Genomic DNA, 21129 nt, shown 5'->3' on the forward strand with positions numbered 1-21129 from the left:
GTGACCTCCACCACATTTCCCAGTGCAATTGATATTGTCTTTTTATTCCACTGCGACCTCCACGTCTCTTCCAAGGGGCATTAAAACCGTCTTGTTAAGCTACTGCGACCTCCACGTCTCTTCCAAGGGGCATTAAACCCATCTTGTTAAGCTACTGCGACCTCCACGTCTCTTCCAAGGGGCATAGATATTGTCTTTTTATTCCACTGCGACCTACACATCTCTTCCAAGGGGCATTAAAACCGTCTTGTTAAGCTACTGCTGTAACGGGTCTGGGAGGCGGAACCTCTGGGCTACTATACAAGGGAGCGGTCCTTGTAAGGGAGCGGGTGGCGACCAGGCAGGCAGTCACAGCAGGTGACCGGGACAGTCTCTGGGTGTACGGGCAGGAGGTCACGGCAAGTGATCAGGGCAGTCTCTGGAAGAACGGGCTGTAGGTCACGGCAAGTGACCGGGGCAGTCTCTGGAAGAACGGGCTGGAGGTCACGGCAAGTGACCGGGGCAGTCTCTAGGTAAAGGGTAGGTACGACCAGTGATGGCTGAACCTCCAGGTAGGCTAGCAAGGCAGATGGAGGATGTGTGCTCCCAGGTGAGCAAGCGAGAGTCTCTAGAATAGCAGGTGGTCACAGCACGTGACGGCGGAGCCTCCAGGTAGGCAAGCAGGCAGGTAGCGGAGAAGCGCTCCCAGGTGAGCGGGCAAGAGTCTCTGGAATAGCTGGTGGTCCCAGCACGTGACAGCGGAGCCCCCGGGCAGGCAAGCAGGCAGGTAGCGGAGAAGCGCTCCCAGGTGAGCGGGCAAGAGTCTGGAATAGCTGGTGGTCACAGCACGTGACAGCGGAGCCTCCGGGCAGGCAAGCAGGCAGGTAGCGGAGAAGCGCTCCCAGGTGAGCGGGCAAGCTGGTCCATAGACAGACTGACCGGAGTTGTAAGGCAGACCGTTGGACCTCAGGCAAGCAGGCAGGTAGCTGATGTGCGCTCCCAGGTGAGCGGGCAAGTTGGTCCTTAGACAGACTGACCGGAGTTGTAAGGCAGACCGTCGGACCTCAGGCAGGCAGGCAGGTAACAGGAAATCAGGCAGGATTAGGACAGCAAGCTGGCAGGAATCTGGCAGGTAACTGGCAGGTAACTGGCAACGGGACCTGAGGGCTGAAGCAGAGTAGAACGGTGCAACAACATTGCTCGGGCACCTCCATTTTGGAGGAGGTGCCTTATATATGGTAAAGTCCTCCGGCCATTGGCCGTGGACTCCTTAGGACGGCGCGCGCGGCCCCTTTAAGAGGGAGGGAGGGCGCGCGCGCGCGCCCTAAGCACAGTGGCCGGGAAGGAGCGCGCGCTGCCAGCAGAGCGGGAGAGGGACGCCGGGCACGGAGCAGAGCGGTGAGGGGAACAGCGTCCCTGCCTAGCAGAGGGCAGGGACGCCGGCACTACAACTGCGACCTCCATCACTTTTTCAAGGGGCATTGATATTGTCTTTTTATCCACTGCAAACACCACCACTGTTCCAAGGGGCATTAAAACCATCTTGTTAAGCTACTGCGACCTCCACGTCTCTCCAAGGGGCATTAAAACTGCCTTGTTTAGCTACTGCGACCTCCACGTCTCTTCCAAGGGGCATTAAAACCGTCTTGTTAAGCTACTGCCACCTCCACGTCTCTTCCAAGGGGCATTAAAACCGTCGTGTTAAGATACTGCGACCTCCACATCTCTTCCAATGGGCATTGACATTGTCTCTTTATTCCACTGCAACCTCCACGTCTCTTCCAATGGGCATTAAAACCGTCTTGTTATGCTACTGTGACCTCCACATCTCTTCCAATGGGCATTGATATTGTCTTTTTATTCAACTGCGACCTCCACGTCTTTTCCAAGGGGCATTAAAACCGTCTTGTTAAGCTACTGCGACATCCACCACTTTTCCCAGGGGCATAGATATTGTCTTTTTATTCCACTGCGACCTCCACGTCTCTTCCAAGGGGAATTAAAACTGTCTTGTTTAGCTACTGCGGCCTCCACCACTTTTACCAGGGGCATTGATATTGTCTTTTTATTCCACTGCGACCTCCACGTCTCTTCCAAGGGGCATTAAAACCGTCTTGTTAAGCTACTGCGACCTCCATCACTTTTTCAAGGGGCATTGATATTGTCATTTTATCCACTGCAAACACCACCATTGTTCCAAGGGGCATTAAAACCATCTTGTTAAGCTATTGCGACCTCCACCACTTTTCCCAGGGGCATTAAAACCATCTTGTTAAGCTACTGTGACCTCCCCGTCTCTTACAATGAGCATTACAACCATCTTATTAAGCTACGGCGACATCCAAGTCTCTTGCAAGGGGCATTAAAACACTCTTGTTTAGCTACTGCGACCTCCACGTCTTTCCAAGGGGCATTAAAACCGTCTTGTTAAGCTACTACGACCTCCACCACTTTTACTAGGGTCATAGATATTGTCTTTTTATTCCACTGCGACCTCCACGTCTCTTCCAAGGGACATTAAAACCGTCTTGCTTAGCTACGGCGACCTCTACCACTTTTCCCAGGGGCATTGATATTGTCTGTTTATTCCACTTCGACCTCCACGTCTCTTCCAAGGGGCATTAAAATTGTCTTGTTAAGCTACTGCGACCTCCAGCACTTTTCCCAGGTGCATTGATATTGTCTTTTGATTCCACTGCGACCTCCACGTCTCTTCCAAGGGGCATTAAAACCGTCTTGTAAAGCTACTGCGACCTCCACCACATTTCCCAGGGGAATTGATATTGTCTTTTTCTTCCACTGCGACCTCCACGTCTCTTCTAAGGGGCATTAAAACCATCTTGTTAAGGTACTGCGACCTCCACGTCTCTACCAAGGGGCATTAAAACAGTCTTGTTAAGATACTGAGACCTCCACGTCTCTTCCAAGGGGCATTAAAACAGCCTTGTTAAGCTACTGCGACCTCCACGTCTCTTCCAAGGGGCATTGATATTGTCTTTTTATTCCACTGCGACCACCGCGTCTATTCCAAGGGGCATTAAAACCATCTTGTTAAGCTACTGGACCTCCACGTCTCTTCCAAGGGGCATTAAACCCATCTTGTTAAGCTACAGCGACCTCCACGTCTCTTCCAAGGGGCATTGATATTTTCTTTTTATTCCACTGCGACCTCCACATCTCTCCAAGGGGCATTAAAACAGTCTTGTTAAGCTACTGCGACCTCCACCACTTTTCCCAGGGGCATTGATATTGTCTTTTTATTCCAATGCGACCTCCACATCTCTTCCAAGGGTCATTAAAACCGTCTTGTTAAGCTACTGCAACCTCCACGTCTCTTCCCAGGGGCATTAAAACCGTCTTGTTAAGCTACTGCGACCTCCACGTCTCTTCCAAGGGGCATTAAACCCATCTTGTTAAGCTACAGCGACCTCCACGTCTCTTCCAAGGGGCATTGATATTTTCTTTTTATTCCACTGCGACCTCCACATCTCTCCAAGGGGCATTAAAACAGTCTTGTTAAGCTACTGCGACCTCCACGTCTCTTCCAAGGGGCATACATATTGTCTTTTTATTCCACTGCGACCTCCACATCTCTTCCAAGGGGCATTAAAACCGTCTGTTTAAGCTACTGCAACCTCCATGTCTCTTCTAAGGGGTATTAAAACAGTCTTGTTAAGCGTCAGCGAACTCCACGTCTCTATCAAGGGGCATTAAAATCATATTGTTAAGCTACTGCGACCTCCACGTCTTTTCCAAGGGGCATTAAACCGATCTTGTTAAGCTACTGCGACCTCCACGTCTCTTCCAAAGGGCATTAAAACCATCTTGTTATGCTACTGAGACCTCCATATCTTTTCTAAGGGGCAATAAAACCGTCTTGTTAAGCTTCTGCGAACTCCTCGTCTCTTCCACGGGGCATTAAAATCATCTTGTTAAGCTACTGCGACCTCCACGTCTCTTCCAAGGGGTATAGATATTGTCTTTTTATTCCACTGCGACCTCCACATCTCTTAAAAGGGGCATTAAAACTGTCTTGTTAAGCTACTGCGACCTCCATCTCTTTTTCAAGAGGCATTGATATTGTCTTTATATCCACTTCAAACTCCACCATTGTTCCAAGGGGCATTAAAACCATCTTGTTAAGCTACTGCGACCTCCACCACTTGTCCCAGGGGCATTAAAAAAGTCTTGTTAAGCTACTGCGACATCCACGTCTCTTCCAAAGGGTATTAAAACCGTCTTGTTAAGCTACTGCAACCTCCACGTCTTTTCCAAGGGGCATTAAAACCGTCTTGTTAAGCTACTGCGACCTCCACGTCTCTTCCAAGGGGCATTAAACCCATCATGTTAAGCTACAGCGACCTCCACGTCTCTTCCAAGGGGCATTGATATTTTCTTTTTATTCCTCTGCGACCTCCACATCTCTCCAAGGGGCATTAAAACAGTCTTGTTAAGCTACTGCGACCTCCACCACTTTTCCCAGGGGCATTGATATTGTCTTTTTATTCCAATGCGACCTCCACATCTCTTCCAAGGGTCATTAAAACCGTCTTGTTAAGCTTCTGCGACCTCCACCACTTTTTCAAGGGGCATAGATATTGTCTTTTTATTCCACTGCGAACTCCACCATTGTTCCCAGAGGCATTAAAACCGTCTTGTTAAGCTACTGCATCCTCCACCACTTTTCCCAGGGGCATTAATACCGTCTTGTTAAGCTACTGCGACCTCCCCATCTCTTCCAATGGGTATTAAAACCGTCTTGTTAAGCTACTGCAACCTCCACGTCTCTTCCAAGGGGCATTAAAACCATCTTGTTAAGCTACTGCCACCTCGAAGTCTCTTTCAACCGGCATTAAACCTATCTTGTTAAGATACTGCGACCTCCACGTCTCTTCCAAGGGGCATACATATTGTCTTTTATTCCACTGCGACCTCCACATCTCTTCCAAGGGGCATTAAAACCGTCTTGTTAAGCTACTGCGACCTCCACCACTTTACGCCGGGGCATTGATATTGTCATTTTATTCCAATGCGACCTCCACGTCTCTTCCAAAGGGCATTAAAACCATCTTTTTAAGCTACTGCAACCTCCATGTCTCTTCTAAGGGATATTAAAACAGTCTTGTTAAGCTTCAGCGACCTCCACGTCTCTACCAAGGGGCTTTAAAATCATATTGTTAAGCTACTGCGACCTCCACGTCTCTTCCAAGGGGCATTAAACCCATCTTGTTAAGCTACTGCGACCTCCACGTCTCTTCCAAAGGGCATTAAAACCATCTTGTTATGCTACTGCGACCTCCATATCTTTTCTAAGGGGCATAAAAACCGTCTTGTTAAGCTTCTGCGAACTCCTCGTCTCTTCCAAGGGGCATTAAAATCATCTTGTTAAGCTACTGCGACCTCCACGTCTCTTCCAAGGGGCATAGATATTGTCTTTTTATTCCACTGCAACCTCCACATCTCTTAAAAGGGGCATTAAAACTGTCTTGTTAAGCTACTGCGACCTCCATCTCTTTTTCAAGGGGCATTGATATTGTCTTTATATCCACTTCAAACTCCACCATTGTTCCAAGGGGCATTAAAACCATCTTGTTAAGCTACTGCGACCTCCACCACTTGTCCCAGGGGCATTAAAAAAGTCTTGTTAAGCTACTGCGACCTCCACATCTCTTCCAAAGGGCATTAAAACCGTCTTGCTAAGCTACTGCGACCTCCATGTCTCTTCTAAGGGGCATTAAACCCATCTTGTTAAGCTACTGCGACCTCCACGTCTCTTCCAAGGGGCATAGATATTGTCATTTTATTCCACTGCGACCTCCACATCTCTTTCAAGGGGCATTAAAACCGTCTTGTTAAGCTACTGCGACCTCCATCACTTTTTCAAAGGGCATTGATATTGTCTTTTTATCCACTGCAAACTCCACCATTGTTCCAAGGGGCATTAAAACCATCTTGTTAAGCTCCTGCGACCTCCACTACTTTTCCCAGGGGCATTAAAACCGTCTTGTTAAGCTACTGCGACCTTCACGTCTCTTCCAAAGGGCTTTAAAACGGTCTTGTTAAGCTACTGCGAACTCCATGTCTCTTCTAAGGGGCATTAAAACCGTCTTGTTAAGCTACTGCGACCTCCACGTCTCTTCCAAGGGGCATTAAAATCGTCTTGTTAAGCTACTGCGACCTCCATGTCTCTTCCAAGGGGCATTAAACCCATCTTGTTAAACTACTGCGACCTCCACGTCTCTTCCAAGGATCATAGATATTGTCTTTTTATTCCACTGCGACCTACACATCTCTTCCAAGGGGCATTAAAACCGTCTTGTTAAGCTACTGCGACCTCCATCACTTTTTCAAGGGGCATTGATATTGTCTTTTTATCCACTGCAAACACCAACATTGTTCCAAGGGGCATTAAAACCATCTTGTTAAGCTACTGCGACCTCCACCCCTTTTCCCAGGGGCATTAAAACCGTCTTGTTAAGCTACTGCGACCTCCCCGTCTGTTCCAATGGGCATTAAAACCATCTTTTTACGCTACTGCGACCTCCAAGTCTCTTCCAAGGGGCATTAAAACTGTCTTGTTTAGCTACTGCGACCTCCACGTCTCTTCCAAGGGGCATTAAAACCGTCTTGTTAAGATACTGCGATCTCCACATCTCTTCCAATGGGCATTGATATTGTCTTTTTATTCCACTGCAACCTCCATGTCTCTTCCAATGGGCATTAAAACCGTCTTGTTATGCTACTGTGTCCTCCACATCTTTTCCAATGGGCATTGATATTGTCTTTTTATTCAACTGTGACCTCCGCGTTTCTTCCAAAGGGCATTAAAACCGTCTTGTTAAGCTACTGCGACCTCCACCACTTTTCCCAGGGGCATAGATATTGTCTTTTTACTTCACTGCGACCTCCACATCTCTTCCAAGGGGCATTGAAACCATCTTGTTAAGCTACTGCGACCTCCATCACTTTTTCAAGGGGCATTGATATTGTCTTTTTATCCACTGTAAACACCACCATTGTTCCAAGGGGCATTAAAACCATCTTGTTAAGCTACTGCGAACTCCACCACTTTTCACAGGGGCATTGAAACCGTCTTGTTAAGCTACTGCGACCTCCCCGTCTCTTACAATGGGCATTACAACCATCTTGTTAAGCTACTGCGACCTCCAAGTCTCTTCCAAGGGGCATTAAAACTGTCTTGTTTAGCTACTGCGACCTCCACGTCTCTTCCAAGGGGCATTAAAAACGTCTTGTTAAGCTACTGCGACCTCCCCGTCTCTTATAATGAGCATTACAACCATCTTGTTAAGCTACTGCGACCTCCAAGTCTCTTCCAAGGAGCATTAAAACTGTCTTGTTTAGCTACTGCGACCTCCACATATCTTCAAATGGGCACTGATATTGTCTTTTTATTCCACTGCAACCTCCACATCTCTTCCAAGGGGCATTAAAACCGTCTTGTTAAGCTACGGCGACCTCCACTACTTTTCCCAGGGGCATACATATTGTCTTTTTATTCCACTGCGACCTCCACGGCTCTTCCAAGGGGAATTAAAACTGTCTTGTTTAGCTACTGCGACCTCTACCACTTTTACCAGGGGCATTGGTATTGTCTTTTTATTCCTCTGCGACATCCACGTCTCTTCCAAGGGGCATTAAAAGTGTCTTGTTAAGCTACTGCGACCTCCACCACTTTTTCAAGGGGCATTAATATTGTCTTTTTATTCCACTGTGAACTCCACCATCCTTCCAAGGGGATTAAAACCGTCTTGTTAAGCTACTGCGACCTCCACCACTTTTCCCAGGGGCATTGAAACCGTCTTGTTAAGCTACTGCGACCTCCATGTCTCTACCAAGGGGCATTAAAACGATCTTGTTAAGCTACTGCAACCTCCACGTCTTTTCCAAGGGGCATTAAAACCGTCTTAATAAGTTACTGCGACCTCCACGTCTCTTCCAAGGTGCATTAAAACCGTCTTGTTAAGCTATTGCGACCTCCACGTCTCTTCCAAGGGGCATTAAAACCATCTTGTTAAGATACTGCGACCTCCACGTCTCTTCCAAGGGGCATTGATATTGTCTTTTTATCTCACTGCAACCTCCACGTCTCTTCCAAGGGGCATTATAACCATCTTGTTAAGCTACTGCGACCTCCACATCTCTTCCAAGGGGCATTGATATCGTCTTTTTATTCCACTGCGACCTCCACGTCTCTTCCATGGGACATTAAAACCGTCTTGTTTAGCTACTGAGACCTCCACCACTTTTTCAAGGGGCATTGATATTGTCTTTTTATTCCACTGCGAACTCCACCATTCTTCCAAGGGGCATTAAAACCGTCTTGTTAAGCTACTGCAAACTCCACCACTATTTCCAGGGGCATAGATATTGTCTTTTTATTCCACTGCGACCTTCACGTCTCTTCCAAGGGGAATTAAAACTGTCTTGTTTAGCTAGTGCAACCTCCACCACTTTTACCAGGGGCATTGATATTGTCTTTTTACTCCACTGTGACCTCCACGTCTCTTCCAAGGGGCATTAAAACTGTCTTGATAAGCTACTGCGACCTCCACCTCTTTTTCAAGGGGAATTGATATTGTCTTTTTATTCCACCGCGAACTCCACCATTCTTCCAAGGGGAAATAAAACCGTCTTGTTCAGCTACAGCGATTTCCACAACTTTTCCCAGGGGCTTTGAAACCGTCTTGTTAAGCTACTGCGACCTCCACGTCTCTGCCAAGGGGTATTAAAACCGTCTTATTAAGCTACTGCTACCTCCACGTCTCTTCCAAGGGGCATTAAAACAATCTTGATAAGCTACTGCGACCTCCACGTCTCTTCCAAGGGGCATTAAAACCATCTCGTTAAGCTTCTGCGACCTCCACGTCTCTTCCTAGGGGCATTAAAACCGTCTTGTTAAGCTACTGCGACCTCCACGTCTCTTCCAAGGGGCATTAAAGCAATCTCGTTAAGCTTCTGCGACCTCCACGTCTCTACCAAGGGGCATTGATATTGTCTTTTTATTCCACTGCATCATCCACGTCTCTTCCGAGGGGCATTAAAACCGTCTTGTTAAGCTACTGCGACCTCCACCACTTTTCCCAGGGGTATAGATATTGTCTTTTTATTCCACTGCGACCTCCACGTCTCTTCCAAGGGGCATTAAAACTGTCTTGTTTAGCTACTGCGACCTCCACGACTTTTACCAGAGGCATTGATATTGTCTTTTTATTCCACTGCGACCTCCGCGTCTTTTCCAAGGGGCATTAAAACTGTCTTGTTAATCTACTGCAACCTTCACCACTCTTTCAAGGGGCATTGATATTGTCTTTTTAATCCACTGCAAACTCCACCATTCTTCCAACGGGCATTGCATTTCCTCCTAATCTTAGTCAGCTTTTCCTTTTCAATGCATAGGCGAACACTAAGGGAGAACCACTCTCCAATAATGGTGAGAAGGTTTTCAGTATGCTGTAATCCACGTCTGTTTCAAGGGGCATTGCAGTTCCTCATAATTTTTGGAAAGCCTTCCATTCACTGCTTAGGCCAACAGTGCACAGGAGACCCATTTGCTATAAAATGAAAAAACGGTTTAGTTAGGGCCCTCTGACCTCCAAGTCTCTTCCAAGGGGCATTAAAACCATCTTGTTAAGCTACTTCGACCTCCACGTCTCTTCCAAGGGGCATTAAAACCGTCTTGTTAAGCTACTGCGACCTCCACGTCTCCTCCAACTGGCATAAAAACCGTCTTGTTAAGATACTGCGACCTCCACGTCTCTTCCAAGGGGCATTGATATTGTCTTTTTATTCCACTGCAACCTCCACGTCTCTTCCAAGGGGCATTAAAACTGTCTTTTTAAGCTACTGCGACCACCACATCTCTTCCAAGGGGCATTGATATTGTCTTTTTATTCCACTGCGACCTCCATGTCTCTTCCAAGGGGCATTAAAACTGTCTTGTTAAGCTACTGCGACCTCCACCACTTTTTCAAGGGGCATTGATATTGTCTTTTTATTCCACTGCGAACTCCACCATTCATCCAAGGGGCATTAAAACCGTCTTGTTAAGCTACTGCGACCTCCACCACTTTTCCCAGGGTCATAGATATTGTCTTTTTATTCCACTGCGACCTCCACGTCTCTTCCAAGGGGCATTAAAACTGTCTTGTTTAGCTACTGCGAACTCCACCACTTATACCAGGGGCATTGATATTGTCTTTTTATTCCACTGCGACCTCCACGTCTCTTCCAAGGGGCATTAAACTGTCTTGTTAAGCTACTGCGACCTCCACCACTTTTTCAAGGGGCATTGATATTGTCTTCTTATTCAACTGCGAACTCCACCATTCTTTCAAGGGGAATTAAAACCATCTTGTTAAGCAACTGCGATTTCCACCACTTTTCCCAGGGGCATTGAAACAGTCTTGTTAAGCTACTGCGACTTCCACGCCTCTTCCAAGGGGCATTAAAACCGTCTTGTTAAGCTACTGCGACCTACACGTCTCTTCCAAGGGGCATTAAAACTGTCTTGTTAAGCTTCTGCGACCTCCACGTCTCTTCCAAGGGGCATTAAAACCGTCTTGTTAAGCTTCGGCGACCTCCACGTCTCTTCCTTGGGGCATTAAAACCGTCTTGTTAAGATACTGCAACCTCGACTTCTCTTCCAAGGGGCATTGATATTGTCTTTTTATTCCACTGCAACCTCCACGTCTCTACCAAGGGGCATTAAAACCATCTTGTTAAGCTATTGTTACCTCCACCAGTTTTCTCAGGGGCATAGATATTGTCTTTTTATTCTACTGCAACCTCCACATCTCTTCCAAGGGTCATTAAAACTGTCTTGTTTAGCTACTGCGACCTCCGCCACTTTTACCCGGGGCATTGATATTGTCTTTTTATTCCACTGCGACCTCCTCGTCTCTTCCAAGGGGCATTAAAACTGTCTTGTTAAGCTACTGCGACCTCCACCACTTTTTCAAGGGGCATTGATATTGTCTTTTTATTCCACTGCGAACTCCACCATTCTTCCAAGGGGCATTAAAACTGTCTTGTTAAGCTACTGCAACCTCCACCACTTTTCCCAGGGGCATTGAAACCGTCTTGTTAAGCTACTGTGACCTCCACGTCTCTACAAAGGGGCATTAAAACCGTCTTGTTAAGCTACTGCGACCTCCACTTCTCTTCCAAGGGGCATTAAAACAGTCTTGTCAAGCTACTATGACCTCCACGTCTCTTCCAAGGGGCATTAAAACCGTCTTGTTAAGCTACTGCGACCTCCACATCTCTTCCAAGGGGCATTGATATTGTCTTTTTATTCCACTGCAACCTCCATGTCTCTTCCGAGGGGCATTAAACCGTCTTGTTTAGCTACTGCGACCTCCACCACTTTTACCAGGGGCATTGATATTGTCTTTTTATTCCACTGCGACCTCCACATCTCTTCCAAGGGGCATTAAAACTGTCTTGTTAAGCTACTGCGACATCCAACACTCTTTCAAGGGGCATTGATATTGTCTTTTTATTCCACTGCAAACTCCATTATTCTTCCAACGGGCATTACATTTCCTCCTAATCTTAGTCAGCTTTTCCTTTTCAATGCATAGGCGAACACTAAGGGAGAACCACTCTCCAATAATGGGGAGAAGGTTTTTAGTATGCTGTAATCCACGTCTGTTTCAAGGGGCTTTGCAGTTCCTCATAATTTTTGGAAAGCCTTCCATTCACTGCTTAGGCCAACAGTGCACAGGAGACCCAGTTGCTATAAAATGAAAAAACGGTTTATTTAGGGCCCTCTGACCTCCATGTCCCTTCCAAGGGGCATTGGAGTGCCTCGAAATTTTTGGTAGGCATTGCACTCACTGCATGCCCTATAACTGTGTAGCCGAACTGCTCCTTTTGGTGCAGAAACATATCCTACAAGACATGTGTGGTTAACTGCCTTGATATTGATGTGAATGGTCCCTTTTCCTCCTGCTCTTTCTCCTTTGCCACCACCTCATCCATCATTCATCACCTGAAGCTTTGTTTTAATGGGAGTCGTAGAACTGGGACAGTAGCAGGAAAACATCCAGCAATCCTCGGAGGAAGTAGGATATGCGCCAAAACGCTGACCACCTCAGGCCTAGCTGTTACTACATACATGCGCTTGCATTCCAAGAAAACAAAGCAGATGGTAACTTCTATCATTATCATCATGCTCCTCACCTTGGCACTCTCAACTCCCCTGATGGAGAAGCACGGCCCAACGGAGGAGTCTGGTTCTCTGGTGGGCTCATCCAATCCTGCCCTAAAGCAGGCCAGGCTAAGAAAAGTGTGGTGGGAAGTTCCAAGGAGAAATAGGGGCGGCTGGGGACCGTTTATGGACACCCGGCCGCCCCCAGGCGGCTGGGGACCGTGCGTGGACACCCGGCCGCGGGGCGGCTGGGGACCGAGTATGGACACCCGGCCGCCCCCTGGCGGCTGGGAACCGAGCGTGGACACACGGCTGCCGGGCAGCTGGGGACTGGGTATGGATACCAGGCCGCCGACGCAGCCATGAGATGGTGGCCGGCGTCTGCCTCCACATACCTAAAAGGCCCAATTTCAATTGCAAGCAAGCTAGCAGTATGGTATAACAGCCTGGGGGTGGGTGGGTGGCAGGTTGCACACTTACGCTTGCATTCCAAGAAAACAAAGCAGATGCTAACTTCTATCATCATCATCATGCTCCTCACCTTGGCACTCTCAACTCCCCTGATGGAGAAGCCAGGGCCCACCGGAGGAATCTTTTTCTCTGGTGGGCTCGTCCAATGCTGCCCTAAAGCAGGCCGGGCTTGGAAAAGTGTGGGGGGTAGTTCCAAGGAGAAATAGGGCCGGCTGAGGACCATTTATGGACACCCTTCCGCCCCCAGGTGGCTGGGGACCGTGTGTGGACACCCGACCGCCGGGCACCTGGGGACCGAGTATGGACACCCGGCCGCCCCCTGGCGGCTGGGGACCGAGCGTGGACACCCGGCCACCAGGCGGCTGGGGAGTGAGTATTGATACCTCGCTGCCAAAGCAGCCATGAGGTAGTGGCCAGCTTCGTCCTCCTTCAAACTAAAAGGTCCTATTTCAAGTGCAAACTAGCAGTATGGTATTGCAGCCTGGGGGTGGGTGGGTGGCAGGTTGCATACTTGCGCTTGCACTGCAAGGAATGGGGAAGGTACAATTGAACACTGCCCAGGGACAAGGACTTGCATGGGGATAGTTGCATGTCTGCATCTTCTGATGCTGCAAGGATTACTTCTGATGGACACACTTTTAGGCAGTGACCTGGGTGTCAGAGATGCTTCCAGGGGTCTTCCCAATGCTGTTCCCATGTCTTTTCAGCACTGTATGCATATGTCATACAGCACATGGCCAGATAATATTGTAAAATGTTAAATGACATTTCTCATTGAATGCATTTGTCACGGTTGAAAGCAATACAAAAGTGCAAAACCGCATAGAAAATGCTACTTGTGTACATAGCCCAATGTGTGGAGGAGTAGTTTTGTTTTTGTTTTTTTATTTTACCTTATACACAAGTCTTTACCCTGGAAAAGAAGTTCCTTAACATATTTCACAGGAAAACTGTTTCAGTTTTGTTTTTGAACGTTTTATTGTGAGCCCGTAAAAGTGGCTTAATACCTTTGACCACGTTGTTGACAGCAGTGACCTGGGGGTCAGAAATGCTTCCTGGGGCGATGCCCATGCTGTCCCCATGTCTTTTGAGCACTCTCACTATCGTTTTGTGCACTTTTTAGGCTTTCTACAGACTGCCGGAAGTGCAGCCGCAAAAATGCTCGGGCCTCCCATAGGCTAACATTGGGCTCGTTGCTCGGGTCGAGCACCCAAGTATCACGGTGAGCTCTGCCCCAGCTTCGAGCACCCAAGCATTTTAGTGCTCGCTCAACACTAATGTGTATATATATATATATATATATATATATATATATATATGTATGTATATATATTTACATATATATTTGTGTATGGACTTGATAAAGACGTAGTTTTCTAGCATCCTCTAGTGTGAACTGTGCTTTACAGACAGGTCTGCTGATTGCATTTCGCCCTGAGTGTTTATTGACTTTGAGTTTTCGTCTGCGCTTGTTTGAAACACCGTGTGTTTATAATATAAACTTTGACACCTATTAACTATGTTCTGTAGTATCTTTGTTCCACGCAAAGAGACTCCTGGGGTATCCATTATAATTATTACAAGCTGTCTGCTTTGCCTAAGCTGATTTAAAAAAAATGAGGGGGACACCACACCATTTTTTTCTTTCTTTATTAGCTAAATACATGTACAGTAAGCTACACATGCACTGTGCTAATTATATATCTCACTGACATCTTTCTATCTTTTCTATTCTGACGGGTCACACTGTGCATATACACTCATGGTCTGTGTGCCGTGAGATTTTTTTCTCACACGCATTGCTTTGCATTGCTGAGTCTCGTCCGATATATGCAGCCACTCGCAGCATGCTGCGATTTTTTTTTTTTTCTCAGTCCGATTCGAGCTGAGAAAAAAATTGCAGATGAGCACAATCATTCAATAACATTAGTCAGAGTGCAATCCAATTTTTTTATTGGATTGCACTCGTCCGATTTAAATGCAGGTGAGTATGAGCCCTTTGGGTTTGCTCACATCTGAGTATAAATCCGGCGAGTCCAATGTGAGAAAAAAAAAAATCGCATCGCATTGCACTTGCACTAATATTATTCAATAAGGCAGTGTTCATCTGTGAGATTTTTTCCTCAGGTGCAAATGGGCTGAGTAAAAAAATTGCAGCATGCGAACACCTGAGACTCACCAATGCAAGTCAATGAGTGCGAGGAAAAAAAACGACGGCACACGGACCATGCACACTCCATCATTTTTTTTCTCACACACATCTCAGTAAAGACAGGAAATGTCTTCAGCCAAGTACAATAAATCCACAGCAAAACCCTTAGAATAGATAGATATCCTGTAGATATTTAATGTCACAAACCCCCTACATATAATAAACTAGCACTCTTTAGTGCCTTTCATATGATACTAAAGGGTGTCTAGGCTTATTTAACCTATTTAATTAAAAAAATAGTCTAAAATTAAAGGCCGTTGGGCCTCCCTATTTGTAATAACCAGCCAAGTGACAGCAGACAGCTGTGAGCTGGTCTTATTAAGTTGGGAAAGAGACAATTTCCATGCACCTTTCCAGCCTATTAATATCAGCCCCCAGCTGTCTTCTTTGCCTCTGCTGGTTGTTAAAAATGGGGTAAACAAAAAAAAATGATGTGGGGTCCCCCTATTTTTAATAACCAGCTAAGACAAAGCAGACACCTGGGGGCTGATATTAATAGGCTGCGAAGGGTCAATGGATATTGGAGCTGGCTGTGGAGATAATATGGGGGAGCTGGCTGTGGGGACATTGAGGGGCTGAATGTATTGGTATTGCTGTGCAGAGAGCTTGTCTCTGCGCGGCAATACATTTCAATTGAATGTGTCCAGTGCGCTGACGTCGGCGGACCCCTGGACCTCGCCGCAATCATCAAGGGGTCTAGTATGCATGTAGGCCGCAAGTGCAAAAAGGACATCAAGGGAATGGAGGGCAGGTGTGAACAATATTTTTGTTTTTCTTTTATGTGTATGTGAACAACAGTACAATAGGGGACATTACTACAATATAGGGACAAGAATGGGGTAATACTACAAGATGAAGATGAGGATGAGCACATTATTGCAAGAAGGTGACCAGGATGGGGCATTACTACAAGAAGGTTGTACCATCCATTCCCTGTGCCCTCGCATAGTTCCCCTGCACTCTTCATGAGGGATGCTGACAAACTCACTGCCCCGGCCACGGTAGCGTCCTCACGCTCCTCTCCCCCCTTCTCCTGAGCACACCTCACTGACGCGTGCCCCCATGCTCTTAAAGGGGCAGCGTGCGCACCTGCAAAGATTCTCCAGCCAACAGCTGGGAGGCATCTTGTATAAAAGGTACCCTCCCCAATAGGGAGGTGCCTGAACAACCCCTACAGTTGCTTTTTGTTTGTGCAACTGTATGTTGCCAGGTATATAATGTACACATAGCTCCCAACCATCCTGTTTTCGGCGGGACTGTCCCGCTCCCCGTCACGGCTCAGCTGTCCTCCCGGCTGTGGAGGGTGGTGTTGCGGCGGTGGAGCAGCGGGCACAGGTAGTAGCCAGCAGCCACAGCTATCATGTGTGCCTGCTGCTAAACAAAATGAATATTCACTCTTCTCCATGCCCATGGGAGTGAAGATTCATTCTCTTTAGTAGCGGTCATGGAGTCACAGCAGGAGCTGCGTCCTTGCTCACAGTGCGCGCTATTAAGGAGAATGATTATTCACTCCTCTCCACGCCCATAGTCCCGGCGTGGAGAGGAGTGAATATCCCCGCAACTCACTTTGGCATCTGAGAGCACATGGCAGTCATGTCATTCGCTGATCAGCTGCTGAGATCAGCTACTGACAGACAGGACACAGCGCTGGAGCAGAGGGGAGGAAGGAAGGTGAACAGAAGTGTTTATTTTTTTCATGTGTGCAGTGATGGGGTGCCATGCACACTAGGATAGTGGGGCCATGCATACCAGGATTGGGGATGAGGGGGGCCATGCACACCAGGAATGGGGATGAGGGGGGCCATGCACACCAGGAATGGGGATGAGGCGGGCCATGCACACCAGGATTGGGGAGGAGGGGGCCACACATGCCAGGATGGGGATGATTGGGCCATGCATACCAGGAATGGAGATGAGGGCCATCTGCTGAATGCCCATCATTACCAGCGCCCCTTTGACAACTCCTCCTGCCACTGGAGAAAGAAATGGGTAAATGGGCGTGTGGCCAAAATTTGCCTGCTCTATATACTGTGCACACTGCTCTATATGCTATACAGACTGCTCTATACACTGTACACACTGCTCTATACACTGTATACACTGCTCTATTATCAGTGACACTTATAAGGCTGCTGATCTGGGCTGTACAGATGTGGAGTTGTGCAGTCTGTGCACTACATACAGCTGTGCTCTGTGTGTAGACACTGCATTTTGTGTCTTCTCTCAGTATTTCAAATTTTACACAATAGTGGGGTCACATAAATACATTAATATCTCACAGTTATCTCACCGGAGATGTTTATGTGTTTGGTTGGGGGATGAGTTGCATTGTGAAGCTGGCCGTCAAGGCTCTGGTCACCAAGGGCGCCTTCCTCCAGGTGAAGGGCAGCGGCGCCTCCGGGTCCTTCAAGCTGAACAAGAAGCAGCAGGAGACTAAGGACAAAGCGGCCAAGAAGAAGTCAGCAGCTGCGACCAAGCCCAAGAAACCCGCTGCAGCCAAGAAAGCCGCCAAGTCTCCGAAGAAGCCCAAGAAGGCTCCGACCGCGGCCAAGAAGAGCCCGAAAAAGGCCAAGAAGCCCGCAGCAGCTGCCAAGAAGGCGGCCAAGAAGCCAAAGGCCGCTCCGAAGCCCAAGAAGGTGACGAAGAGTCCGGCTAAGAAGGCAGCTAAAGCCAAGAAGCCCGCAGCTAAGAAATAATCCAAAGCTGCCCTGTTATTACACCACAAAGGCTCTTTTCAGAGCCACCACCTTGTCCCCTGCAGAGCTGTATTATCCGTGCCATCACCTTGTCGGAAGAGCTGTATAATCAGAGCCACCATCTTGTCCCTGGCAGAACAGTTTTTCTATAAAGAGGGTCTGTTCCTACTAATCTGCTGCGCTGTATTCCGCCCGAGTAACGCGAAAATACTCGGTGCTCACCGAACATCCCGAGTAGCGTGATGCTCGGGCGAGTACCGAGCAGTGTCGAGCATGCTCGCTCAACACTACTCGTAAATCCACCGGAGGGAAAGCTCCCCGCAAGCAGCTGGCCACTAAGGCCGCCAGGAAAAGCGCTCCCGCCACTGGCGGAGTGAAGAAGCCTCACCGCTACCGGCCAGGGACAGTCGCTCTCCGTGAGATCCGCCGTTACCAGAAGTCCACCGAGCTGCTGATCCGTAAGCTTCCCTTCCAGCGCCTGGTGAGAGAAATCGCCCAGGACTTCAAGACCGATCTCCGCTTCCAGAGCTCGGCCGTCATGGCGCTGCAGGAGGCCAGCGAGGCTTATCTGGTGGGGCTGTTTGAGGACACAAATCTGTGCGCGATCCACGCTAAGAGGGTCACCATCATGCCCAAAGACATCCAGCTGGCCCGCCGGATCCGTGGGGAGAGAGCTTAGATCCGTCCTACACGTCTGACTATAACACAAAGGCTCTTTTCAGGGCCACCAAATCCTCCATAATAACGAGCTGATCCCTCATCTGCTTCATATTCTGCTGAGTGTTCACTTGTGCTCAGTAACATCAGGGGCGCTCAGTTCTCTTCTCAGTCTGCAGTTGGTATCTGGGGGGATTATTCCCTTGAGTGCAGTTATAAGGGTGTGTAGAAATGATGTGATGACTACACGAAGTACATTCTACTCATTCAACCACTTAATATTCGTATCCCCACTAGTTTTCGCGACGATCCTGCTGCATATCGAATAATATCAGCCTTATATAATCTGTTAGGAGTCTGTACGGTGTTGTGAAGAAATCTAGAAAAAATGCGCAGATTTCTTGGTGTATATGATGCGATCATTATAGGACGTCCATTATCCAGCGCTATCTCCTGTGAACACTCGCTGACTCCTATCAGCCGCACGGGTCTGATCCTGAAAACGCATCAGGATTAAGAGACTAATATCCTCTGCAGCTCTGTAGTAGGTTTATCTAGATAATATTAACCTACATTTTATAAAATCCCCACCTCCTTCTTTCAAAGTTCTCTGTAAACTGCAGTATCTCGTTTCTTTATATTCCCGGCACTCGGAATATTGCTGGTGTGATGGAGTCACCATTGTTAGAATCAAAGTTCTGCACTTTGTGTTCTAGAAAGCGGATACTGTTCCCTTAATCCTGGAAAACGAGAAATTCCTGTATGGAACCAAGAAACCATTGATCGCTCAACACAAGCAAATTTCCTGATATCCGACCGTCCTGAAACCACGTGATCCAGAAGGACAAAGAACAGAAAAAGCCATCAGCCCCTGAGCGGGGACTTCATATTCGGTAACTATTAACATTAGCTCCTCCCCTTCCTCTGCTGATTGGCTGAACACAGGACGTTAGGGAGTTTGAATTTCCCGCTCCTTGTAGTTTCCGCAGCTTCTACATGTAATTGTGTTACTACTTCTGCTGTGAAGAGAAGTGTCCGGTCTATAGATAAACTCCACTGAGCACATTCATGTAATCACCTTCCAGATCACAGTGTATTCTCCATTGGATATGGGACCACTGGAATGAGAATCAATCAGCTGCTCAGTGATTATGTTATTTATACGGTTCCTTTTTTATTTGACCAATCTGAGCTGTTGTCTTTATCTTCTACAGGAAGAATTCTGTTCCCAATTGATATCAGTACTGTCCTGCCATTATCGTTTGCAGGAAGAGACCCTCTGTAAGCCAAACTGAGGGGATTCCCGGCTTATGAGCTGGTGTCAGTATCGGAGCAGTGCTGCTGACCGCGGCTTCCTCCCTGCACTGTCCTTAGAAGAGGCAATAATCCTGGCTGCCACAATCCTCCTCACATCACCGCACCCCAAGAGCAATTCTATCAGAAGTGACAAGCCCATCTTAGAAATGTCAGAGCTCAGTCAGGATCCTATAGATTAGCCGACGGGAGCAGCCAGAATGTCCCATGTAGATTGTACAGAATGCAAGGGATGATGAGGGGAGTAGTAAGGTGCGGAAATGACCCTTCCTGGACATTAGTGAATAGCATGTTACGAATATGATGGAAGTGGGGGTTAATCACTGTCAGTGCCGTTATAGGTATATTCAGCAGTGATCTGAAGCTTCTATATGAAGTGTAGATCACTTGCAGCTGGTGTCGTGTCTGCCCTTCTATTTATAGACTGTTTCTGAAACATTTCTCATCACAGGGAAAAAATCTATAATTAGACGCTGCGGAAACTGCACAATGAGCGGGAAATTCAAACTCCCCAACAGTTCAGTGTTCAGCCAATCAGCAGAGGAAGGAGGAGCTAATGTAGATTCTGTAAGGCCCGCCCTGGAACGCGTCATCTCTGCAGTCTGCTTTCTGGTCCACCTATACGCTATATAAAAGAAGAGTCCGTGTGTCTGAATTACAGTTTTCTGCTGACTATTTGGAAGATGTCTGGTCGCGGTAAAGGAGGGAAAGGTCTCGGGAAGGGCGGTGCCAAGCGGCACAGGAAGGTGCTCCGTGATAACATCCAGGGCATCACCAAGCCTGCCATCCGCCGTCTCGCTCGCAGAGGAGGCGTCAAGCGCATCTCCGGCCTCATCTATGAAGAGACTCGCGGTGTCCTGAAAGTCTTCCTGGAGAACGTGATCCGTGACGCCGTCACCTACACCGAGCACGCCAAGAGGAAGACCGTCACCGCTATGGACGTGGTGTACGCGCTCAAGCGCCAGGGCCGCACTCTCTACGGCTTCGGAGGTTAATTGTGTTCTCTGCTCAATCCTGACAACCCAAAGGCTCTTTTCAGAGCCACCACATCTTCTAAGTGAGAGGCTACAATCTCCTGTTGTGGAATAATAATCCCTGTGCTTGTGTGAATGCCAGTACAAGCTTTATACGCTGTTCACAAGGAGTTTAAATGTTCACTCATTGTTGAGAACGAACTCTGAGAATACTGGCACTGAAGGGTTAAAAGTTTGTTGTGATTGGAATTATGTAACTTCTTTAACCTATTGTGTTCCATACAGGAATCTGTAGTTCTCCCGAGTCAAGGAAGCAGTATCCGCATCCGGATGTTCCGAGTGCTGCTTACAGAAAGGAAACCTAAGATCCTGTGATTGAGGACGGGGCTTGTATCAGGCTCAGTGTATATGGAGGCCGCTGAAGGTTCATAATCATAACACCACAAAAATTAATGGGAGGCCCAACCTCTTTCTGATGAGAACGATCACCGTGTTTGGGGCAAGATGCTCTGCCCTGTATTCTCAGAGGGGTAGAGCTGTCCCCGAACCGCATTGCTTAGATTGCGATCTCCGCTACAAGCAGAGGGGCCGGTAATAATCCGACGAACAAAGAACAACGATTGAGCGGCAAATTCAAAACCACCAACGGATCTG

The 21129-nt window shown here is 47.7% G+C and overlaps 2 protein-coding genes across 2 annotated transcripts; both read left to right on the forward strand.

Annotated features, from left to right (window-relative positions):
• The first annotated feature begins 17152 nt into the window (after nucleotides 1–17152).
• Nucleotides 17153–18224, forward strand: LOC141161372 (histone H3-like). Its single transcript, XM_073646180.1, has 2 exons — nucleotides 17153–17470; nucleotides 17769–18224. The coding sequence occupies exons 1-2, from the start codon at nucleotides 17153–17155 to the stop codon at nucleotides 18207–18209; spliced, it is 759 nt and encodes a 252-aa protein (XP_073502281.1). The 3' UTR covers nucleotides 18210–18224.
• Nucleotides 18225–20184: 1960 nt separating this feature from the next.
• Nucleotides 20185–20496, forward strand: LOC141161373 (histone H4). The gene has a single exon (XM_073646181.1). It carries the CDS (start codon nucleotides 20185–20187, stop codon nucleotides 20494–20496), a length of 312 nt encoding a protein of 103 aa, XP_073502282.1.
• The last annotated feature ends 633 nt before the right edge of the window (nucleotides 20497–21129 follow it).

The sequence above is a fragment of the Phyllobates terribilis genome, unplaced genomic scaffold, assembly GCF_046119375.1.
Source record: "Phyllobates terribilis strain yellow unplaced genomic scaffold, ASM4611937v1 Scaffold_9__5_contigs__length_417890890, whole genome shotgun sequence".
In the NCBI taxonomy this organism is placed as follows: domain Eukaryota; kingdom Metazoa; phylum Chordata; class Amphibia; order Anura; family Dendrobatidae; genus Phyllobates; species Phyllobates terribilis.

Coding starts and splice junctions, on each gene's coding strand:
- LOC141161372 (XM_073646180.1), top strand. CDS start 17,153: ATGAGTTGCATTGTGAAGCTGGCCGTCAAGGCTCTGGTCACCAAGGGC. Junction 17,471..17,768: donor CCGCTCCGAAGCCCAAGAAG/GTGACGAAGAGT, acceptor CATCCCGAGTAG/CGTGATGCTCGGGCGAGTAC.
- LOC141161373 (XM_073646181.1), top strand. CDS start 20,185: ATGTCTGGTCGCGGTAAAGGAGGGAAAGGTCTCGGGAAGGGCGGTGCC.